The sequence below is a fragment of the Lemur catta genome, chromosome 4 (genome assembly GCF_020740605.2).
Source record: "Lemur catta isolate mLemCat1 chromosome 4, mLemCat1.pri, whole genome shotgun sequence".
In the NCBI taxonomy this organism is placed as follows: Eukaryota; Metazoa; Chordata; class Mammalia; order Primates; family Lemuridae; genus Lemur; species Lemur catta.
The window spans coordinates 24602062-24626440 of record NC_059131.1 but is presented as its reverse complement, the minus strand read 5'-3'; the positions used below and the strand labels follow the sequence as shown (position 1 = coordinate 24626440).

The following is a 24379-nucleotide window of genomic DNA, read 5'->3' as shown; positions in this document are numbered from 1 at the left end:
CTTTATAATAATTTTTAAGGTTATGACATAAAAGATGTTCCTCTAAACACTGAAATCAGTTTTTAATTATCCCCCCTACATTTTTTTTACAAGTATGAAAAATAATTTCTCTTTACTGTTTTTAAGACCTGAGAAAGTCTGGTGTTTAAGATCATTCACTATTCTTATTCTCTAGGAAAGGCAGTGTCTGGGATATCTTATTCAGGTTGTTAAAAAATAATAATAATAAATTTTTAAAAAAGAAAGGCAGTATGGTAGGCAGAATAATAGACTACCTCAAAGCTATCTGTGTCCTAATCTTCAGAACCTGCAAACATGCTATTTTAGATGGAAACAGAGACTTTGCAGATGTGGTTAATTTGAACATCTTAAAATGGGGAGATTATTCTGGATTTTCTGGGCATTGGAAAGAAAATACTGATAAACTTAGCTAAGGCATCATGGTTCATTCACTAATATTATGTTTTACAACTTAACATCAAAAAGTGAATCACGAATAAAACACTTTTTCTTTCAAAATTGATTGTGTGTTTTTCTTCTAGGCTGAACTGACCAATTGTATTAAGCATTACTTTTTGTTTAGTACCTTCAACAACCCTATGAGAAAAAAATAATTATTCCATTTTTATTATAATAAGGTAATTATGTACAATATATAAAAGATTAAACAAATACAAGTAGCTAAATCTTTCTATCTTTTCATATCTTGTTTATAAATCCTTCTTTGACTAGTCAAATAGGAAGGAATATGGATTCAGATATGCCTCAATCTCAAAATCTAGTTCCATACTTATGGGCATTAAGATGGTTGACAGATCATTAAAATACTGAGCCTTAGTGTCTTCCTCTGTAAAATGTCATATTTACATAGCCTTATGATGATTGCAGCATAATGTGGGTCAGGGAAATAATCCCATGTCAAGCCACAGCAGGTACATAATAACTTTGCCCCACTTCAGATGATGCAAAATAAGGAGCTAAAAAATGTACTACTAAGGAAAAGGAGCATTTATTCATTAGACACAAAAATGCTTGAGAACTACAAAATAAATTCTACTGGTACCAATGTGAAAACTCTTTAATTAAATGCCTACACAATGTAACTATACCAACTTATGGTTAAATATAATTTTCTAAAATATGCCATCACTTTGAAAACAATTTTCCTCACTTTTCAATAATCCCTAAGCACATACTCATTAACTGCCAAGAAATCATACCCCATCGTGGACTGAATGTTACGCCCAGGCAAATAATGTCAAAAGCAATGAAATTACAGCCAAAAAGTTTATTCACTTTCTAAACTACAAGATTTTAAATAAATTCTATTCTATTTGTTAAGGAGTGAAGCCTCCCTCCCCACCTTTCCCCTTAAAATAAGATGCTTAGTGTCTAGGAAACACTTAAAAAGTCAGTTGGAAAATGCATGGGGCGAAACGATCCAACTATGGGAATACATCCGTTGTCTAAAGAAAATTGACTCATCCCTAACCCTAAACTACAGCTACTGCAGCCACAAGGAAATCAAATGGCACGTTAACTGTCTTTCTCGGCATTTGGCCCATCTTCCAGTCCTGGGCAATTAAGAACGGAGCACATGCATTTTCCTTCTCCATGACCCCCAGCTAAGGATAGAACACGCCGGCACGCTGCAGAAAACCACCCCGTGTACCATCTGGGATGCACATACTCGGTTTCACGACCGACACACCCCGCCCCAAGCTCCTAGCCCTCCGGCCCCGCCCCCAAGATTCACACATGCGTATACCCAATAAAGAGAGCTTGGAGGCTTGCCTGATCCCCACGCCCAGCTGCCACGCAGCCGGTCCTCCTGCCCTTCTTTGGGCGGCTAGCTTCACTATTCGTAATACGCATGTGCAAAACTGTGGGGCGCGGCAACTCTTTAGTGGGCAGGGGCGGGGCGGGGGGCGGGACCAAGTTTCTTGCGCACGCTCGGAACATGCGCAGTGCAGGGGCTGAGGCGCCAGCTGTCGATTTGGAAGTTCCGGGAGAGTAGCGCATGCGCGAGTGTACGCGTAGCCGGCGAAGAGGGGAGCCTGACGACTCGGAAATTTGAATACCACAGTAGCATGGAGTGTGACCTCATGGAGACTGACATCTTGGAGTCGTTGGAAGATTTAGGGTAAGACTGCCAGGGTACGAGTCTCCCAAACCGCACACTGCCAGTCCCCCGGGAACACCTCCTGCGCCCCAGTCAGAGACACCTGCCTCTCCACGCCGCACCCCGTGGCTCCTGGCTGTTGCTTTTCTATGGCCCCGGGACCCGCCGTGCCACGTCCACTGCTTGCTCTGCCGGCTCGGAGCCCTCTAATCCCGACTCCCCTGGGCCTGCCCAGTGCTCCCTGCAGCCGAGTTACCCGCAGCGTTTGTCAGTCATGCGTGTCATTGTCTGGGCTCTGGTTCTCGCCACCCCCCACTCCCGAGCTTCTCTTCTTGCTCCCCATCCTCCTGCCCTACCCCCGCTCTAGAGGTTGCCAAAGTTGATTCTCTGTTTCCTTACTCGCCCTCCAGATTTCCTGCTCCCGTCTTGAGCTCCTACTCCTACCCCACCCCACTTCTTTCAAAATTTCTCCTTTGCCCAGTCATTCTCTGCATGCACCCAGGCTTCCCTAAACCACATGTCTGGGCGCTGCATCTGTTCCGCCAGCCAGCCCACTTGTGCATCTACCCTATCAGCACCTCCCTGAGAACCACTGGCAGTTTCCCTTGACTCTGACACTCTGCCTTGTTGAGCCCCATTAGCCCATCTTCACCCACTAAGAACCTGCATATTTGTGTTGCATTTTTTTCTCTCGTCCTGAGTTACTCAACCATAATTTGTCAGTATCTAAGAGCTGGAAATAGGGTTTCTTATCTCACTGGGTTACCCAGATCAATGTACTCTATTAAACTTGAGAACTTGGAACCTCTTAGGCTAAAGGTGGTTCCAGAAACAAATTGTGTCATTAAATATTTGCCTACAGGTACAGTGTCAAAACAAAGTACAGGTTACCTGGCTGTATTTTTAAGTAACAAGTCCTTTATCAAAACTTTAAAACTTTCCCTTAGGTTTTCCCATGACATAGAAACCTTCGAGAGAAACCTTTTTTTAGGAAAGGACACCTTGAGGGTTCCCAAAGTCTACCCACTGAAGTATTAATAACTTGCTATCCTGGCAGAAATTTTTAGGAAGGAGAGGGATCGTGCTTATCATCTTTGTCAATGTGAAATACTGTTGTTCTTTTCTTTGAAACTTGCTCTAAATTTTAATATATATTGCAGAGTTTAGGGGACTTATTTCCTTCATTAGGACATAAGTAAAAATTACATTCAGCACAATGGTCTCTTTTTACTGGAATCTCAGGCTGAATTCCTTGTTCACATATGAAACCATTCATTAGATTAAATATTTTTGAGGAACACTTGTTCCTGGCATTGTTGAGCTGCTGGGCATTTAAGGGTACAAGGTGAGGTGAAAGAGGTTCACAGGATACTATGAAAACAATACTGTGAGGAGCGAGTTCCCTTTACTGGGAAAGGAAATGAAGTACTAGGAGCTGCCTGGAAGAAATGGCACTTAATGGTGTTGAAGGAGGAGTGGAATGAGAGGAAGCGGTAGACCTTATTTAAATGTAGTCATTCTGCATGGACAGAGATCACTTAAGAATTGGCCGTGGATGCTGTTTCTTCCCATTATTGTTCTTGTACCCTCTTTTAACTTTTTCTTGGGCACTATAAAAGTCATTGTTGGCCAGGCGCGGTGGCTCATGCCTGTAATCCTAGCACTCTGGGAGGCCAAGGCGGGTGGATCGCTCCAGGTCAGGAGTTCGAGACCAGCCTGAGCAAGAGCGAGACCCCCGTCTCTACTAAAAATAGAAAGAAATTATCTGGCCAACTAAAATATATATAGAAAAAATTAGCCGGGCGTGGTGTCGCATGCCTGTAGTCCCAGCTACTGGGGAGGCTGAGGCAGCAGGATCGCTTAAGCCCAGGAGTTTGAGGTTGCTGTGAGCTAGGCTGACGCCATGGCACTCACTCTAGCCAGGGCAACAAAGTGACAAAAAAAAAAAAAAGTCATCGTTACTTGCAATTGTAATTGAATAATTGAGATGGATTTTCTAAAAACCATTGAAAATTTTAACCATAACTACTTAGTTTGGTGACACTCAAGCACTAAAATTCAGTCTTAATTAATTGATATGTACTTTTAAAGGATTCACTGAGAAATATTAAAGTTAAATGACTACCTTTTATCTCTAACCAGCACACAGTAGAAATTCAGTAACTACATGTTGAATAAACTAATGAAGTCTAAATGTGAAACATAAGGAGAAATTTCTAGACTTAGTGTCTTTATTCCAGTGTCTAATAACAGGTGGTTTTTAAGTCTAGATATCAGACTATATGTAATCTCATATTTTGTGTATGATTTTTTCCATTCCATATCATATGCTGTATAAACATATAATCGTATTTTAAAGGGATTGAAAACATACTTATACTTCTAAATTTCACATTATCTTAAACATATCTAATGTGTCATCTTTAATAGCAGTGTTTTTCTCAATATTTCATTTAAAAGAATATAAAATAATCTGAATAATATATTTTAAGATTACTTTGATAAAAATCTTAAATTCTAAAATATAGATGCTTGAAGCTCATTGTTACTGTTGCCTTTTATAAATGTTTGAACATTTTATAATTTTTAAAATTACATTGGAATCACCTACAAAGGATTAGGATTCAGGTGCTCCAGTTCATTGACTGGCCCCAACAATTACTAAATTAATTCTGACATTTCTCTGGTACTACTGTGTCTTACTAGTTTTAACTGTCATTAAATATAGAAAAAGGAAATAAATGGTTAATTGGAAAGTTTTTGCTTTTAAAGGAAGTCTAACCTAATTGATTCCTAAAACTTTCTAGATAAGATAACCTATAAATAAGTTTTATTTCTAAAATATAAGTTATAATTAGCTATCACTTGTTAATCTGGTTTTAATTCAATTCAGTTATAGTAAGAAAATAAACCTTTACAATAAGAGCTTTCAGTAAATGTACAGAAGAAGTTGACATAATTTATTCTGTTAAACATTCACATATATTTTGAAGGGTTGAAATATAGTTAACATTTAGGTTCTTCTAATGGTTCAATATGGTTCTAAATTTTATTTATATTTGCAAGTTTAGAAGTTGATAATCATTACTTATCTTTATTAAATTATTGCTTAATTACATAAATAATTTATAGGTGTGTTTTATCTGTAATAAATTAGGTGTGATTTTATATTCTTAAGTGTAATTTCTTACTCACCAGTTACAAGGGCCCATTGTTGGAAGATGGCGCTCTGTCTCAGGCAGTCTCGGCTGGAGCCAGTTCCCCCGAGTTTACCAAACTCTGTGCTTGGCTGGTGTCTGAATTAAGAGTGCTCTGTAAGCTAGAGGAAAATGTGCAAGCAACTAACAGTAAGTAAACATTCACTTTTAGGTACAAAATATAAAAACAAAATTACAGTATTATCAATTGAACATTAATAGTACTAAAGCTGAAATTTCAAGCTTTTTTGTAAATGTGCAGAGAAATTTTGTAAAGGAGCCAAGATATTTTTTCCTCCATTATTTTTAGAGATGAGGTAATTCAGAAGTCGAAAAGCCAGAATATAGTCACATAACTATTTAAAATTGGTGGAGGCTGAAAAGACCCTATTACTGAGATACAGAAAAATGGAGACCACAAGTATAGACTATGTGAACTTTCTGCATTTTATAAAACATGAATTTTAAGATCCTAGATTGGTGGCTAGAACTGGAAATTGGGATGTTTTTCTCTTAGGACTACCAGATTCCAGAAGCACATATACCATGGTAAATTCGATATAATTCTGTTATGCTTGGGAAGACAGAGAACACTTTGTTAAGAAGCTATCTTTATCATAGGAATGTACCATTAGATACATCGCAACCAGATTCAGCATGTTCAGATTTAGGGGGCTGAGAGCTGTTTTATATTTGCCAATTTTGTTAACGCTTTTAATACTAGTAGATGCTACAAAAGAGACAAAAGCTTGGAACCTGACACTTCACCATCTGGTTCCCTCCTGCCGTAGGGAGGGAGGGAACCTATAATAGGAGACCAAGAAAAATGCCCACCAGTTAACCCACCCTTATGGAGAACTATACACATAATCCCCTTTTTTCTCACATAATCCCATTTTGAAGAGCTCACCCTCTTATGTGTTAGTTTGTGTACATGTTAATTGCATTCAGTTCTAATTATTAAAGAGGGTATAGTGTGACAATGATAGCAGCAGCTTACATTTATTGAGCATATATTCTGAGCATTTTACATGTGTTAACTCATTTAAACTTCAGGGTAACCCTATGAAGCAGGTTTTATTACTTTTATATATTAACTGAGAAAGCCCAAAGAGGTTAAATGCATTGCCCGAGGTCACACAACCCGTAAGAGGTGGAGCCAGATTCAACCCCAGTAGTCAAGTTCAGGAGCCAATGCACTTAAACAGTGTGCTGTACTGCTTCTTGACCTAATGTTTCAGAGATTGTAGGAACCTTTGAAAACACCAATACTAGATGATAACTCTTTTTAACCTGGAGCCCTTTTGTTCAAATGAAACATGATATAGAACCCAACATATAAAATAGGTAAAAAGGTGTAGCTGTTCTACTTAAAGTAGAGAGAGGGTACCTTTAGCACAACTCTCTCCTCATCCTTCCCAACTGCCTCTAAGGGAGCTCTGTGTAACTCTGTAGGGTTCCCAATCACAGGTTGCAAAACATTGATAATATAGTCTTACAGATGAGAAGATGAACTCAGGTTGAGTGACTCCCTCAAAGTTTGTTAGTTAATTTCTACTCCTCCTTCTTCCCCTTTTTCAAATGGTTGTGAAAATAATGAGAAAAGAGCATTGTTTTTTTTCCTTGGCTCACCCAATGAACTGTACTTTTTTTTTTTTTTTACATATTTTACATATTACAGGAATATAGAACTATAAGCCATCTTTGCTGTCTTCAAATTAAATCTAACTGGGAATATTAGGCACAAATGAAACAACTTAGTTGTTGATTAGTACAGGAATTAAATGGTTCACTTTGTGGTTCACAGGGAGAGGAAATCATAAGTGCAAGAATACTTGAGGGTTTCATCAGGGAGCAAGACCACTGAGCTTCGATGGATGGGTAGGATTTGCTAGAGGAGAAAGTAGAGGGCATATCAATCGCAGGGAATAACTTAAATGCAGGCACAAAAGTGGAAATGAGACTGGCTGTTCCTGGAACAGTGAAGAGACTGGCCTGGCACAAATAGAGGGAGTATTTGTGAAGGGAGTAAGTAGGTGATTGTTACTGAATGTGCTGGGAAGGGCAAGCATAAACAGCTGTGAAGAATCCTTAAAGGCAGACAAAAAGTTTGATTAGATGAGGTAGGAATTAGGGAGCCGTTGAAGATTCTCCAGTAAGAGAATAACCTAATGAACACTGTTTAAGAAAGAACATTTTCAGCAGTGTGAGAAAAAATAAACTCAAGTTATGAGTCTTATTTTAAATTTCAGTTAATATACAGTAACTACTATGCTAATGAGAGAAACAATCAGTATTATTAAATAAGATTATTTTAATTCTTTAAAGGTCCAAGTGAAGCTGAAGAATTCCAGCTTGAGGTGAGTGGGCTGCTAGGGGAGATGAACTGTCCCTATCTTTCACTGACATCTGGGGATGTGACCAAGCGCCTTCTCGTTCAGAAGAACTGCCTCCTTTTGCTCAGTAAGTTCATGACTACTAGAATGTAGCTATTATTTTCTGTTTATGTTTTCCATGACTAATAAGCTGGTGGTTCTTATTTTGTTTCATTATGGATTTAATTCAAATACTATTTATTTTTTTAAATAAATAGTATTTATGTATTTATTTTTTAATAAATAGTATTTAGGAGCTGATGGTGGGTGTATGCATTGGTAGCATTGTTGTTTTTATAACTGATACTCTTTCATTTCAGCTTTGGTGGTACTCAGGCCGTTGTGCTTCACCTAGTGTGACCAGTGGTAGTGCTGGAGTGTTCAAGTGTGTGATCATTAAACCTTAGCATTTTAGACTTGATGCACATTTTAAAATAGACTGGGAAGACAGTGTGGAAATAATGAAAAATTTCTTTGGAAATTAGTTTCTTTGAGGAGAGTAAGCATTCATTAGATGCAGTTAATGGTTAATGTAATGACTTAAAGTATTCTGTTGATATTTCTTTGTGGTTGAATAATTGTTCAGGGGTTTTGGTTTTGTTTGTAAGTATTCTAGAATAATATTTGGATTGGTCTTGTACTTGCTAATCATTCTGGGAAGTAAATTTTTATGACAGGTTCTTCCCTTGCATGTTTTTTATATACTAACTATTGTCTGTCTCTTCACTGAAAAACATTTAGTAGACTCAAAAATTTTATTGCCTTCTATAAACTTTCCACTAAACATAACTAATAGTCTTAACTCAGAATTTTTGTAGCATTCTAAAGCACATTTAGGTTAAGCTTTGGTTAACTAAATATTATAGTTCTCACTATGACAGACATAATTAAGAGGACTTTTTAAATGTTTGTTTTTACAACTACGCTTTGATTTCTGAAAAGTAGCACAATTCGTGTTTTGAAGGTTCAATTAGGAAAAGAATATGTTCATAGCCATTATACTTAAGCACTAAGTTATTCCAGAATCACTTTCTTAACTTCCCCTTTGTCTCAAATGGGTGTTATTGGGGGAGTATGCATATAAGGTTAGATATTGCTTTCTAGCTATTAATATTGCCACATATAGTTCTTACATATTCATTCAGTATCCTTCAAATTGTATAATTTCTATAACTGGCTCAATAACTGTACTCACCTGGTTCTTCCTTTGTAGCATTGCTTATCCTTCTCAATAATATTTGCACTTAGAATATGTTATCTACATATGAAGATAAGAGCTGTGGGGAATGCTTAGTAATGACTCTGAATAGTTAATTTCTTCCAAAGAGCTCAGAGTTTGGCCTTTTTAACGCTGTTGCTTACAAGAACCACTTTAATGTAAATCTTTTATAAAATGCTTTTTACTCTTTGCTGTTTTTTAAGCAGACTGCAGTGAACATTATTTTGGACTCAGGGTCATAATTATAGACTGTATTTTAATGTGCTGTCACCCTCAAAAGCTTTTCAAGAATATACAACTGTTTGTTCCTCAATTAAATTACTAATCAACTGAAGGTTACTCGTTTCTAATTCTTCATACGTACATACACACTATTTCCTTCTTTATCTTTGCTTCTATTTCCCCATTCTAATATATTCCCCTCAGTTTTTAACCTCTCTTTCATTTTGGTATTTATGTGCGTGTACTCATTTTCTACTTGCTCTTTGTAAATATTTCTCATCTTTCCAAGTATCAGTTGTCACATCTTAATGCTATAATTTTACTTCTTCTAGCACCCTTACCTCAATAATTTTAGTCTTTTATCACATTGTATTTTAAAGGGAAAAATAAACCAACCTCATTAGAATTGTTAGTGAAATAGAATAGTCTTTCAGTGAGTGGCTGAAAACTCTTATGTATCAGAGTAAGGATTCGTTGGCCTTTTATGGTTCTCAGATTATTTCCCTTAGGTAAGTTAAGTCAGATATCTGAGTTCCTAATAGATGAAGAACTATTCACCTTTTTGGGGCGGGGGGAGGGCATATATTCTTTATTCCTAACTAGACTGTCAGTAGAAATATTCATTTTTGTGTGTTTTTTAATCATATTTCTAGTGCCTTTCCTTGTGCTTTGAACACATTGATTACAGTGAAAGTTTTTTCATGGTAATTGTATTGGTGAGGTAATTTTGTGAATACCTGTACTATGTTGTCCCAAATTTAAAGAACCAGTATATTAAATCATAATATATGATATTCTAGAACAAGGGTTGGCAAACTTTTTCTAAAAAGGCCAGATAATATTTTTGGCTTTGTTGGCTGTAAGTTCTTTGTTGTGGCTACTCAGCTCTGCTGTGGTAGCATAAAAGCAGCTCTGGACAATACGTAAATGAATGAGTGTGGCAGTGTTCTGGTAAAACCGTATTTATAAAAACAGTTGTTATTGTTATAACAGTGGAGTTTTACTGTTTTGATGTTTTAACTCCTAAAAATACAGTTTGTTGTATAGAACATGTAAAGATTTTATAGTATCAAACCCATTTAAGATGACCTTTCCAGAAACTTAGCTATATTTATTGTTTTGGAACAGGAGTAGGCAACTTTTCAGAAATGATTTGCTAAAATTATGGCCCCTATGTTTCTAGCATTACACTTTGGGTGTAGGAAATGAGATATTCAAGGTGATCTCTTTTTTTTTTTTTTTTTTTTTGTACTTTTAATAGGACTTAAGGGCCTTGAAAATGTCTTTTTCCAAAACTGTTTTCCTTGTATTGTGAGAAGGATCTGACTTTGTCACGTAACTTGACATCTTAAGATTCAAATGATTATTAATCATCTTTATAAAAATTGAAATGTCCTTGGGAACGTTAAAGGAATGAGATTGACTATTGATATCTTCAACTGAATTACCTGAATTGCCCTCATTATACCTGGCTGAAATCAGCACACAAGGGGATGATACTGACACAAAGGAGACTCTGCCAAGAAGTGATTTGAAAGTTTTGTTGTTGTGGGGGGAGTGGGGTGAGGAAAGTAGGGGGAAAGGGAGCCCTGAGAAGAACATTAGATGGAAGAGGGCTTTCTTTTTACACCCAGAGGGGAACATAAGTATACTGGGAAAGGAACTTTTGGGAGTTTAGTGCCTTCCCACTTCTCCTGTAAGTTAAACTTTGAATACTTAAAAATGTGTTTCACACCGATTCTGAACAGGCTACCTAATCACTGGGAGACAAGAGGGTAAGGTAGTTGTATCACTGGTGTTCACAAGTGGTAATAAGTAAAAAAAAAAAAAAAAAAAAGGAGCACTTTTAATTGTCACTAAAAATTGGCCACCTGCCACTGTTTGCTAATTTTTTAACAGATGCCAACCCCTGTTCTGGAGGTTCCTTAATAATGGAAGAATCCAAATTTTTAGATGTGATCTACCTCGATCTTTTGGTTTCAAAGAAGAATCACTTACTTTTAAATTAACCTTTAAGCATTAATATCGGTTAAATACCTAAATTACATAACCAATTTATACGTTATATCATTTGCAGGTAAAATGGTTTTCCTTTCTTGTTTTTATCCATTCTTGCAGCTTTAAAAGTTACGTATCATTAGGTCTATAGAGTTGTGACTCCAGACTTATGACTATAACTGTAGCTGTATCTCATTTTGAAATCTTATTTTGTTTACTTCAGCATACCTCATCTCAGAACTAGAAGCTGCCAGAATGCTCTGTGTGAATGCTCCTCCAAAAAAAGCTCAAGAAGGAGGCGGTAGTGAGGTCTTTCAAGAGTTGAAAGGCATATGTATTGCTCTAGGAATGTCCAAACCTCCAGCCAATATAACTATGTTCCAATTCTTCAGCGGGATTGAAAAAAAAGTAAGACCTTTAGTACCAAATTGTAGTGTATTAAAGGCATAGTCCTACATTTGTTTGAAATGAAACAATTAAGTTAATTTCTCTTAATGGGAACCTAATGTGCATATTATTAAGTAATTGTTACTAATTGAGTTTTGGGTTTTTATCCTAGATACCTTAAAGAGAAATCAGTATTTTAGCATTTTTTTAAAAAACATGTTAGCATGTTTCTTTTTAAAAAGGAAACTTTACACTTTGGTTTATAAGCTAAAGTAAGCTAGGTATAATATAAAAAGGATTAAGATTTAAGTCCTTTAAAAATTATTTGATCATTGAACTTTGATGCAATTAATTTTTAAGGTCTTTATCATTAAATGTTACCACCCTTCTCCCCATTGACTGGTCAGAAAAGGATGTTAATATTTTGTTTTTAAATCCAATCACTTCGGGTCTCATATGTTTCAATTGGCAAACTAGATTTGTTGACTGATAACATTAATTTGGTATGTGAAAATAAATTAGGATTATTTTTATACCACACATCAACAGCTAAGATTTTTTATCTCTTAGGAACAAGCAATTTTAACAAAAAATTAATGAGTAGCAGAAAATGGTATTTGTTATAGCAGAGTTATTCCCTATTGCGTATCTGCTGGACTCTTAAGAATTGGTACATTTGCCTTGTGGGGTAGACTGGCACCATGATGCACAAATACGGCTGAACTCTACAGGGGAGCAGCAGTGTATCCATAGTCCGTATTTGCCTATGTGTTCATTCATCCATTCAGCAAATGCTCATTGAGTGCCTACTGTGGTCAGGCACTGTTCTAGGTGCAATGAAGGAATCGTGCTTCTATAGGCACATGAGGAGTGGGAAAAGTGAGTGTCTTGTGGGTCTTTTACATTCACATTTACATTTCAAAACATCCTCCACCTTTGCCTCTGTCAGGAATCTTCTTTTGATGGTAAGATATGATGGGAATTGGGAAGATGAGGAGGATATGTTTTAGTTTTGGATTTTTTATTCATTTGTTTATGTTTTTGTGTCAGTTAAAGGAAACACTAGCAAAAGTTCCACCTAATCATGTGGGAAAGCCTTTATTGAAGAAGCCAATGGGACCAGCCCACTGGGTGAGTAGTGACCATCTTGAATAAACTTTGTAAGGAATTATCTATTTCATGACTTTTATGCCAACACTTATATTTTGTGTTTTTTAAATTATGTTTTGTAATGTGTAGTTTTCTAGGTGGACATCCTTGGAATCATTTTTGTGAATCTCAAGATTTATGCAGAGTAATTTTATTTGTGTAAGATTAGAAATACTTAATGTTATAATTTGTAAATATTTCACATAGCTGATTAAAATAAACTGAAATTCAATATGACGCATGTTTCCAATTGCCAAGTGGATTGCCTTCAGGCCAAAAACTTAATTGGACTGAGCATCACAAACTGATTTATGGGAAAGCCAAATAAGAATTTTGTACTTTATATATTTATAAAGTTTTAGAATTAGCTTTTTGTTGCCTGTCATTTCATTAATTATTAATAGATTATGTGGAAAAGGGACTGTGTGTTAACTGCCTGGAATTCAGTTGTGAATGACACAGACACAGTTTCTGCCCTTATAAAAACAGAGGATCAAGCAGATTTAAATTCTAACTGGTCTTTTTAATTTTGCTTTAGGAAAAAATAGAAGCAATTAACCAAGCCATAGCCAATGAATATGAAGTCCGGAGAAAGCTGCTAATAAAACGTTTGGATGTCACTGTACAGTCCTTTGGCTGGTCTGACAGAGCTAAGGTACACATTAAATAATTTAAAAGATCAGAGTATTTATAGACATGATCCCTAAACATCTAAACAGGTTAGATAAAATGGAAACTACAAGAGAAACACGTAAGAGACACACATAAGAATTTTTCCTTAGTGACTTGCTGAATAGCAACTCTTTTATCTATTCAGCAATAATAAAAGCACTTATTTTTCAACTTTTTAATACTTTTCAGCAAAACTAAATTTTATAGTCTCTACTGGAAGTACCTGTTTGTGAGAGAAATGGAAATATTATAGAATCTAAAAATTACTAAAATAATAAATTGTTTTCAAATTATTTGTTTACTATATTTTAAGCTAACAATTTAATTTGCTAATTGAATTTAGAAATATTAGATTTACTATGATCAAATATTAAAATCTGTTAATGAAGAATTGGTAAGACTCAAGTTATATTTCAGCTTAAACAGATAATCCAGGTAAAAGGTCTCGGTCATGCAACAGATAATTTATTAACTTATAGAAACCAAAGATGGGAAAATTAAGAAGCAAAATTACTGAAGTGGGTTTACATTCTTATATGTCAATAGAGAAAATGAATGTGTTTGATCTGAGACCAACGTTAGGGAGAACGTTTTTTATCTTTTTGGCCCCACAACCCTAAAGAGAAGCCTTCCCACTCCTCCCCTGTCCCCACCATCACTCTTTGCCATATCAGCAGATATGACAGCTATACTTTAAGGTAGTTCTTGACTAGGTAGGAGCAATGATTAGTTTATAACTTTTCCTGCCATCTGTCACCTAGTAAATATCATTATCAAATATTTTGTAGATCTTTAACTTATTTAATATGAATTTATGCCATTCTGAAAATTGACATTTGTCTTTGAACACTTTTCTTTCAACAGAGTCAGACAGAAAAATTAGCCAAGGTTTACCAGCCGAAACGTTCAGTCTTATCTCCTAAAAGTACTGTTTCTGTTGCCCATCTTTTGGCAGCAAGACAAGACTTGTCAAAGATTTTAAGGACTAGCAGCGGCTCTATAAGAGAAAAGACTGCCTGTGCCATAAATAAGGTGATGAGAATACCTTTAATTTTCTTCCAAACACATTTATTTCAGCTCATAAAATAAAATAGTTTAAAATATCTTTCTTATTCCATAGGTGTTGATGGGCAGGGTTCCTGACAGAGGTGGTAGACCCAATGAAATTGAACCTCCGCCCCCAGAGATGCCACCGTGGCAGAAAAGGCAAGATGGCCCCCAACAGCAAGCAGGAGGCCGAGGAGGAGGGAGAGGTGGCTATGAACATTCCTCATATGGAGGACGAGGAGGTCATGAACAAGGAGGAGGGAGAGGTGGACGTGGTGGCTATGACCACGGTGGCCGAGGGGGAGGAAGAGGAAATAAGCATCAAGGAGGCTGGACAGATGGAGGCAGTGGAGGAGGAGGTGGCTACCAAGATGGTGGTTATCGAGATGCAGGTTTCCAGCCAGGTGGCTATCATGGCGGCCACAGTGGCGGCTATCAAGGTGGAGGTTATGGTGGCTTCCAGACATCATCATATACAGGAAGTGGATACCAGGGTGGTGGCTACCAGCAGGACAATAGATACCAAGATGGTGGGCACCATGGTGATCGAGGCGGTGGTCGCGGAGGGAGAGGTGGTCGAGGAGGCCGAGGTGGTCGTGCAGGCCAGGGAGGAGGTTGGGGAGGAAGGGGGAGCCAGAATTATCACCAGGGGGGTCAGTTTGAGCAGCACTTCCAGCATGGAGGTTATCAGTATAATCATTCTGGGTTTGGACAGGGAAGACATTATACTAGTTGAGGCTACAGACCTTTACATTTTGCTAGAGCTCAAGTAATAGAAACTTAGTTTCAGAATCCTGAATCCAGCATTCTATTTTGAATTAATGTGAGACCACAGGTGGCAGGCAGATTCCTGCTTGGCATAAGCATTTGTAGGTCTTCATTCAGTTCTGTTGGTTTTTTCTTTTAATGGATTTACATAATGTTGTTTATTTGAGAAACACATACAACATCTCTCCTTTCTATGAAAAAATTTTAAAAGGTGATTAAAATTGCCTTTAATTGACCAGTAGACTAATTCCACAGTCAGAACATGCATAGTTTTTGAAGAAATTACTTGAATAAGTAGTTCTCATGTTTTCAAGATGCAGTTTTGAAAATGAGGATTCGCCTAGACTTTTTTAGATTTACTACTAGGAAACCTCATATTAACAATCCATGTATATGTGTTTTGCTTAAAGTATTCTAATGCCTGTTTTCCAACCACAGTTCTGCCCTGGTTGGCTTTTTATTCAGAGAGGTTATGCCACAGTTGCTTCATGATAGAACTTTAGGTCAGTTCCTATTAAATGAGCTCTTCTGCAGATAGCACATTCAGTAGCCTTATTCTGTTGGTGGAATACTGTACCATATGCTCAACTCTGAAAACCTTGAACACGGCCAAAATCCATAAAGATTATAAAAGCAAACTAAGTTGTGAACCTATAGTACATGTAAGCGTTTAGTTAAGTATAGCAATTCAAACTGACCTGCATCCATCCAAAACAAGTTCTTCCTTCAACTTATTTTTACTTGAAATCTGCTAGAAGAAACAGCAAACCAAAATTTGTTTTATGCACGAGTTAATACCACTGGCTCAGCAAATACAAGTTAGTTTGCTTTAGGCAGGAGACTTTTTTTGTAATGGAAGAAATGCACTACAAAGGAAGACAGATTTTTGCTTAGTGCAGGAGGCCCTTTTTTATTGCTGCAGAAAACAAAAGCCTGGCTGAGTTGATGTTTTACATTGTCCTTTACTGAAATCTACATGACATGATGCTTCTTGCTGGGTTTTTGTATACGTAAACATTGTCAAGCTGTGAAAGAAAATGGCTGGAGGTGTGCTTTGTGTGAAAGGTGAGCAATAAAGTATCTGTACGTTCTCTCTTTGGTCTGAGTTTTATTTTAGCAACTTTTTTTAACTGAACTATTCTGGAACCTCACATCAAGCTTATGAGCTGAGGTTTTTGTTCCCAAAGATTCTTGAGTATTTCCTTAAAACGTATTTTGTAGTGAAAGATAACCCTTATCCTAAACCTTAAATAAATTGAAAAATGGCTATTTCCAAATTTACTTTTTATTGTAACAAGATAGCTAGAAAACGTCACTACTCATCTCTGGCCACTGGGTGTAGCTGTTGCTACACATATTAGGCAAAGATAAATTAATGTCCCTAACAATGGGGGAGTTTTTTTTTTTAATGAAGTGAATTGAAAATATAAATACATGTTTGTTAAAAGAGAAATTGTATTTTCCTACAAAATTGGGCTTTTTTTAAAGAATTCATGTCTTGCCATTAAAATTTTTCTACTTGGTATTGAAATAAGCACATTCTTCTGAGAACTAAAACTATCTTTGAAATCCCACATTGGTCCTTTTAATTTTACCCGTTTATTTTTCAGGTAGCAATTGCCATTTTAAAATGTTCAAATTTGAAGACAGTTTATTTTTTTATCATTAAAGTTAAGGTTTTAAGTTGTTTTGAACACTGTGTTGGCTTCTTTATGCTGTTAAATATGTATGTTTGGTATACGTAAGAGTTTCTTATTAAAAATAAAATTGTCAAGGTTTCATACCTTAAAGTGATACCTTAGAGTGTATTCGCAGTTAGGTTAGTATTTGTTTTGCTCAGACTCCACAATATATCTAATGAATACGTGTTTCATTCTTTTGACAAAAACAATTTTGATTTATATTTATGGTTAATAGATTGCTTTTTCAAATATGAGTATCTAAGAAAGCAAATGATACATTTCTCCATGATGGCTCTGAAATTTGCATCTTCATTTTCTGCTTCAAACTAGATTTTCCTCCCACATTATGAAACCATAAAAGAATTGAGTTACTCTTCGACATAGATTAAGTTCTCTAGAAATAGTGAATTGTAAACCATGAGTTAGTTTTGTTAAGTTCTTAGATTTTGTATAGTGTCTTTTGATATTATATTCATTCTTAACCTTGTAGTAAATAATGATTTACTGCATTAGGGCATGTGGGAATTTCTTTCAGAAATCAGAAAATTTCTAGGAGGGAATTTTTAACATGAAATCTTAAATTATTGTCTTTTAAAACAGATATACTTGAGACAAACAGAACCTTTTCTTAATGTTTTGTTTTCTCCCCCTACCAAGAACTAGAACAAGATGTCAGTATTCTCTAAGAAAATTATTAAAGTTGTATCAGTGTCATTTTCGTTTTTTCCTCTATATCCAAACTAAGCTAGTATCCAACTGTGTCAGACATAGAGTTAAATAAATTCTTCCTGGAGGAAGGCATTTGAAGTCATTTCTATATATGCTTAACTGATTTCCCAGTGCCCAAATCACCTCTATTCTTATACTTGAATACTTTCAGGTTGTGCCCATTCCACCTTTCTGGATATTTTGCCTGCCTATAGTACATCCTTTTGAAAATAGATTTTAAATATGTGTATATTATTTAATCATCATCCCCCCTTAAGTAATTTGGATGGTGTTTGATTCGTTTGTTTTTTAACAGAGAACACCATTGAGTTTACCTAAAATATAATACATTGATCTCAGAGTATCCAGCATTATATAAGATGTCTTTTTTTCCCCTACTTTTCTTATTTCTGTCATTCCTCATTAGCATGATTATAATAACTAGAATTGTTGTTCAGTGATGTATTTCCACATCTGTATACATTAATATATTCCTAGGTTCAAATCACTGATTGAAGCAGGTATGCATGTCGGTGTTTGAACTTTTCACCTTGCGTACATACAGTCACCTGGAAATTTGTGCTTGGTGAAGAAGTTGCGTTAAACCTAATTGTTGGTATGAGAACTTCCACAGTAAATCATTCACGGTCCACTAAATATAAATAAAGTAGTGTGGGGCAGATATAGAAAAAAAAAATTTTTTGTTCCCCACAAATTTGAAGGGAAATCTTGGGGAAAAAAATCTCTTAAAATGTCAGTATTTGTTAAATCGAGTTATAATTTCTTCAAGAAAAAAGGCCTGCAGTTTAGTTCAATAAAAACTTTATTTTATTTTATTTTTTAGGCTAGGCTAGTGAAGCAGTGGGAGTGGAAAAGGAACAAAGGAATCTGTAACTGGTTGTGATCAATTAGTTATAAACACGACTGCACTCACACCAGCCAATAAAAACTTCAGTGTCTGCTATATTCCAGAACTGTGTTGGGCTGAGGCACAAAGATAAGTTAGAAAGTCCCTGCCTCAGGAAATGTCTAGTGACAGAGCCAGAAACATAGATAATTGTAGCATAAATAATGAAAGTTATGCCAGGATACTGGTATAGCATAGTGTTTCAGTATTAACTCATATAAGGTGGAAATTGGCAGGAGTTGGGAAGATTGCAGGGGTCAGATAATAGAGGGCTCTACTTGCCATCCTAAATAACTCAGACCTGTTTTATGTATAGTAGTATACCAATAAGAAAGAGTATGGCATGTTCAGATTTATTAATAGACTATTATAAATATATAAATTGTTGGCTAAAGAGTATAGCTTTAGGGAGGGGGCGAAGATTGGAATCAGAAGCATAGAGCTTAAACTAATGTAGTATAATAATAGGGTTGGAGAAGGCAGATTTGGGAAATATTTAGGAGATAAAATTTACAGGAGTTTATTAGGACAAGAAATCTAGTATAACCCCTGCTTTTCTTGTTTTGTGATTAAGTAGATGATAGACTGTTAATTGAAATCAAAATTACAAGAAAGGGGAAAGGTATGCTGGAGAAAATAATTTCACTGTGAAACTCAGGAAAATGCCTGGAGGTAGAGGTTTGGGAACAGTCAGCATCCAGTGATTTTGCCTTAGAACATTCTATCAAAACAATGATTCCATCAAATCACCCAAGGTGGGGAAAGAGCAGTGGACCAAGGGAGGAATCTTGAGGAATAATCATTTAAGGGGCAGATGGAACAGGGTCACAGAGTAAGAGGAAAACCAAGAGAAAGATAGCATGGAAGTCTAGGTGTAGTAGTAAGAGTAGCAGTTTATTACTGTTTATTGAGAGCAATGTGAGTACTACTATTAACTCCATTTCACATATAAAGAGAATGAAGCCAGGATGATTGAATAGAGTTGTCCACACCCATATAGCTAGTAAGCAGCGGAGCTGGAGTCAGACCTAGGGCCATCTGGCTCCAGAGCTCAGTAATTAACAATTCCAGATGCCACGGAGAAATTCAACGAACTAGAGCTGAAAAATAGCCATTACATCTTACAGCCCTTTCAAGGGCAGTTTCAGAATAAAGAATGAGCCAGTTTTCTGGAGTTTAAGGAAATAACGAGACAAGAAAAAATAAATTTAGAGTACAGTTGACTCGAGCAGCCTAAGTTTGAACTGTACAGGTAAACTTATGTGTGGGTTTTTTTTCAACCAAACACTGGTGGAAAATACAGTATTTGAGGGATAAGAAACCCATGTATATAGAGGGGCCAGCTTTTCTTATTATACATGGGTTCCACAGGACCAAGTATGGGACTTGAGTATGTACGGATTTTGGTATATGCAGGGCCCTGGAACCAATCCCCCACATATACCAGGGGTCCACTGTAGTTCCAGAAACTTCTCTGAGAAGGGAAGGACAGAGTAAAATAAAAATACAAAATTTAATGGGATGAAGTGATATACTCAAAAGTTATAAAAAGCCAAGGAAATTTTCAAGGAAATGTAGCAATTAAAGATCTTTAAGAACCCAAAAGTGTCCATTGTAGAATTGTTAAGGAATTCAAAGCAAACATATCTAGTACTCACTGTTTCTTATTGCTATTTTCTTTTTTTTTTTTTTGGTAGAGACAGGGTCTCACTATGTTGTCCAGGCTAGTCTCGAGCTCCTGGTCTCAAGTGATCCTTCTGCATTGGCCTTCCAAAGTGCTGGGATTACAGGTGTGAGCCGCAGCACCCAGCCAAATTGCATTTTTTTAATGAGGCATTTACAAAATGGTTGAGATAAATGAGGTTTTCTTTGGGAAATGTATGAAAAGTACTACCAAGTCCTTAGAACAGGTAGGTTTATTCCCAGTTATACATAGTTTTCAGCACTTACCAAGGCCTTAGCCAACACTGGCTCTGTGTCTTAAGGCCTAACTGTTTCAGAATTGTTTCTCTGTCGAGACAAACCAGGTGTGGAAGATGACCAATCACAAGTCAACTACACTAACGTGAAACTACAGAGAAACTTACTTCATTCTAACTAATCCTCAGTTATCAGAAATTAGTAAAAAAATCTAAAGAAACAAGCAGAAAGTATTAATAAATCCCAACCTAAAAGGATGAGCAAGGACTATTTTAAAATCTTGTTTTAAATGATAAAATATAAATAGCTTTAAACTTTGTGGTGCTCTTTTAAAGTTAATTCCTTACCAAGTTATTTACACTTGATCTTAGCCAAAAGGCCAAGACGTGACTACTAAATTATTTAAGTGCTTACTATGGAGAAAAAAATAGAAAGCATGTTTCCTGTAGAGGCACTTACTCTGTAACAAACTGGAGCAGTGAAATTTGTACCCAAATTAAAATTTGAGAGCAATGGGCGGATACAACAAATACTTGCCTCACAATTCATTTGAATCATCGGGAGGCAGTTGGTCTGGATTCAGAACTCTGGTACACTAGCTACGTGACCTTGAACAAGTTATTTAACCTGGCTAAACCATAATCTTACAGTCTGTAAAATGAAGGTAATTCCCACCTTCTTAGAAGAGCTGTAAGAATTAAGTGTCATAATCCCTGTAAAATGCCTACTGCAGTGTATAGCACATAATATGCACTCAGTGTTTAGCTATCATCATCAATACAGAGGTAATTAATACTCTGGAACTCCCTAAGCAGAATCTTAGAGAGAACATCTGTTTACCCCTCCTCGTTCCAGTTTAGAACAAATGTTGCAAAGAAGTGCATAGCACTCCATTAGCTCTCCTTCCTACAATTTCAAACAGCCTAAAATAGCCTGAATGTCCACACATGCAGAATCCATGATGGGCAATCTTCTATGTATCCTTTTGCTTTGTTATTCTAGCTTTTTTTCTAATATGAGAATCCTCCATAGTATTCAATGTGTGACTGTAGCATAGAGCGGCTTTGTAACAGCATTGTCAAGGACAACAAAGAGAGTTGAAAGATTGTGAAATTCTGCTCATTGACCCATGTTACAGAATTCTTTTTATATCCCTTTAAAACATTTCCTCTAGTTGGATATGCTTTTTTTTTCTCATCTAAAACAAAATAAACAAGGTAGAATTATGCCTGTAATTTAGCATAGTGTTTTCCAAAATGGAATAAGCAATTGTACCCAAAGTCATTGCAAAGGTCGTGCTGCTCGGGTGGATAACTTTAAGCAAGGGATCCTCATCTTCCACAGGTATCCTTTCCTAAAACTAGCGGAGAAAACAGCTTTTCCTATTTGAAAAAAGAAAAGAAAAAAAAAAAAAAAGCCAAAAACTCATTCCCCATCTTCTACTTGTGAATTGTCCCAGGGTATAAAACCCTCCAGGTGCCAAACAAAGAAGCAAAACAAAATACTGGTTTAGGAGAGCCTGCTTCTACATCTGTTCGAATCATTTTACCCCTTAAATCGTTTTATACTGTACTTATTTTCCTAAAGGATCAAAGTGGCCTGTATAGGGATATCCTGAGTTCAGAGCAACCAAAACAATATAGGTTAGTTATGTGGGTTATTATAAACATACCTAGAATCTTTTATGAAAACCAAATTTGTCGAGATACATTGGATAAAACTCATACATAAACTGTTAAATGACTTTCCCATTCAGGGTTCTATACAGTAAGGTAGTTAAAACCTATGTTGTCAAATCATGTCATGAAATCTTTATTCCAATCACAAGCAATGTTCATTTCATCTTACAGCAAACAATAAACTTATTTAAATTTATGATGAAACATTTTTACATAGAAACTTAAAAATAAGCAGGTAAACAGGCTTAAAGACCACTAATATGGTAAATGGTTTTATGTGTATCTGAGGGATGTACTTCATTAATAATGCTCTGTCCTTGACTGGAGAGATTTCTCTGCATATTGTATACCACACAAAGCCCCTTTTTGAGACTGTAGCTTCTACCATCGTCTGTGATAGAAACTACCTATGACGTTATTATAGGTATAGGAAAAATAACTGGTGGTGTGAGGTACTGGAAAGAGGATTATATTAGGAGTTTTTTAAAAATAAGGTCTCAGTTCTGCTAGTCACTAGTTCTGTGATTGTGCTATTTCATTAAATGATTATTAAAACAGTATGCATTCTTTTGCAGTCAGTTCTTACATTTGTCATTCTTGTCACCTTGCCTCTGTTACTATCATTATTAAGTTTTTGAATAGGTAATATGTAGTTCAAAATGCAAAATGCAAAAAAAACAAAGTCATCCGATGAAGCCTCACCATTGCCCCTCAGCCACACAGTTCCCCTCCCACTGACATCTAATTTATTACGTGTGTATTTGTGTACTTTCAGAGATATTTTAAACAATCTTTTCCCCCATTTGTATACACATGATGGCATACAATACATACCATTTTGCTCCTTGGTTTTTGTTTTGTTTTATTTTGTTTTTTGAGACAGAGTCCCGCTCTGTCGCCCCAGCTAGAGGGCAGTGGCATCATCATAGCTCATTGCAGCCTGAGACTCCTGGGCTCAAGCCATCCTCTTGCCTCAGCCTCCTGAGTAGTTGGGACTACAGGCACACACCATTAAGCCCAGCTAATTTTCTTCTATTTTTGGTAGAGATGGGGTCTGGCACAGGCCAGCCCGATCTCGGACTCCTGACCTCAAGTGATCCTCCCACCTCAGCCTCACAGAGTGCTAGGATTACAGGTGTGAACTATCTCACCCGGCCTTCTGTTTTATTTTTTAAGCCTAGTGAAGTGAAGCATGGGAGTGGGGAAAAAACAAAACTGTAACTGGTTGTGATCAATTAGTTTAAATACCACTGCTCTTGGGCCAGCCTGCACCTTGGTTTTTAGTTAAAAATTTATGCATATTGGCCGGGCGCAGTAGCTCATGCCTGTAATCCTAGCACTCTGGGAGGCCGAGGCGGGAGGATCGCTCGAGGTCAGGAGTTCAAGACCAGCCTGAGCAAGAGCGAGACCCCGTCTCTACTAAAAATAGAAAGAAATTATCTGGACAGCTAAAAATATATAGAAAAAATTAGCCAGACAATGGTGGCGCATGCTGTAGTCCCAGCTACTCAGGAGGCTGAGACAGGAGGATTGCTTGAGCCCGGGATTTTGAGGTTGCTGTGAGCTAGGCTGACACCACAGCACTCTAGCCAGGGCAACAGAAGGAGACTCTGTCTCAAAAAAAAAAAAAAAAAATTATGTGTATCAATTCATATAATTTCTTCTTTTTAAAAAATATCTGGATGGTATTTATTACGTTGTATGGGTGTAACCATTTATTTAACCAAGGCTTTACGGACAGACTTTTTTATTTTTATTATTTCCAATTATTTCCTATCCTGAACAATACTATTGTGAAAAACCCTGTCCACTTTTTTATTTCTCTTATGTCCAAATACGGCTTGAGAGGTCACAAGCAAGAGCGTGGATTCTGGACACAGACCCAGTCCACCCCCCCCCACTAGGTGTGTGTCCTTGGGCCTGTTTAAGGACTTTGGGGTGAGTGGCTCGCCCTGTGTAAACTACTTAGAACAGTGCTTGACATGTAGTAAACACTGTAACTATTAGCTACGGCTATTACTATTGTTATTGCCATCATCATTATCTTTAGGATAAATTCCCAGATGTGGAACTATTGGGTCAAAAAGAAAGTACATTTCTAATTTTGATGGATATTGCCAAAATGATCTTCATTGAGGTTGCATAAACTTACATTCCCAATAGTGATGCATGAATAGAATGTCTGTTTCCCACACCTGTGCCAAGAGAGTGTTCAAATATTTTGAGTGAGATAAGAGAAACTGCTATCACAGTGTAGTTTAAAGTTGAATTTGTTTTTTAGTAAGGGCTGTAACATGGTTTCATGAGTATCTTGGATTTCTTTTGGT

At 36.6% G+C, this 24379-nt stretch overlaps 1 protein-coding gene across 1 annotated transcript; it reads left to right on the top strand.

Annotated features, from left to right (window-relative positions):
- The first annotated feature begins 1936 nt into the window (after positions 1-1936).
- Positions 1937-16247, top strand: FAM98A (family with sequence similarity 98 member A). The gene is made up of 8 exons (XM_045549368.1): positions 1937-2143; positions 5321-5469; positions 7648-7782; positions 11357-11541; positions 12571-12651; positions 13208-13324; positions 14206-14373; positions 14462-16247. Exons 1-8 carry the CDS (start codon positions 2091-2093, stop codon positions 15122-15124), a joined length of 1551 nt encoding a protein of 516 aa, XP_045405324.1. The 5' UTR covers positions 1937-2090; the 3' UTR covers positions 15125-16247.
- Positions 16248-24379: the final 8132 nt, after the last annotated feature.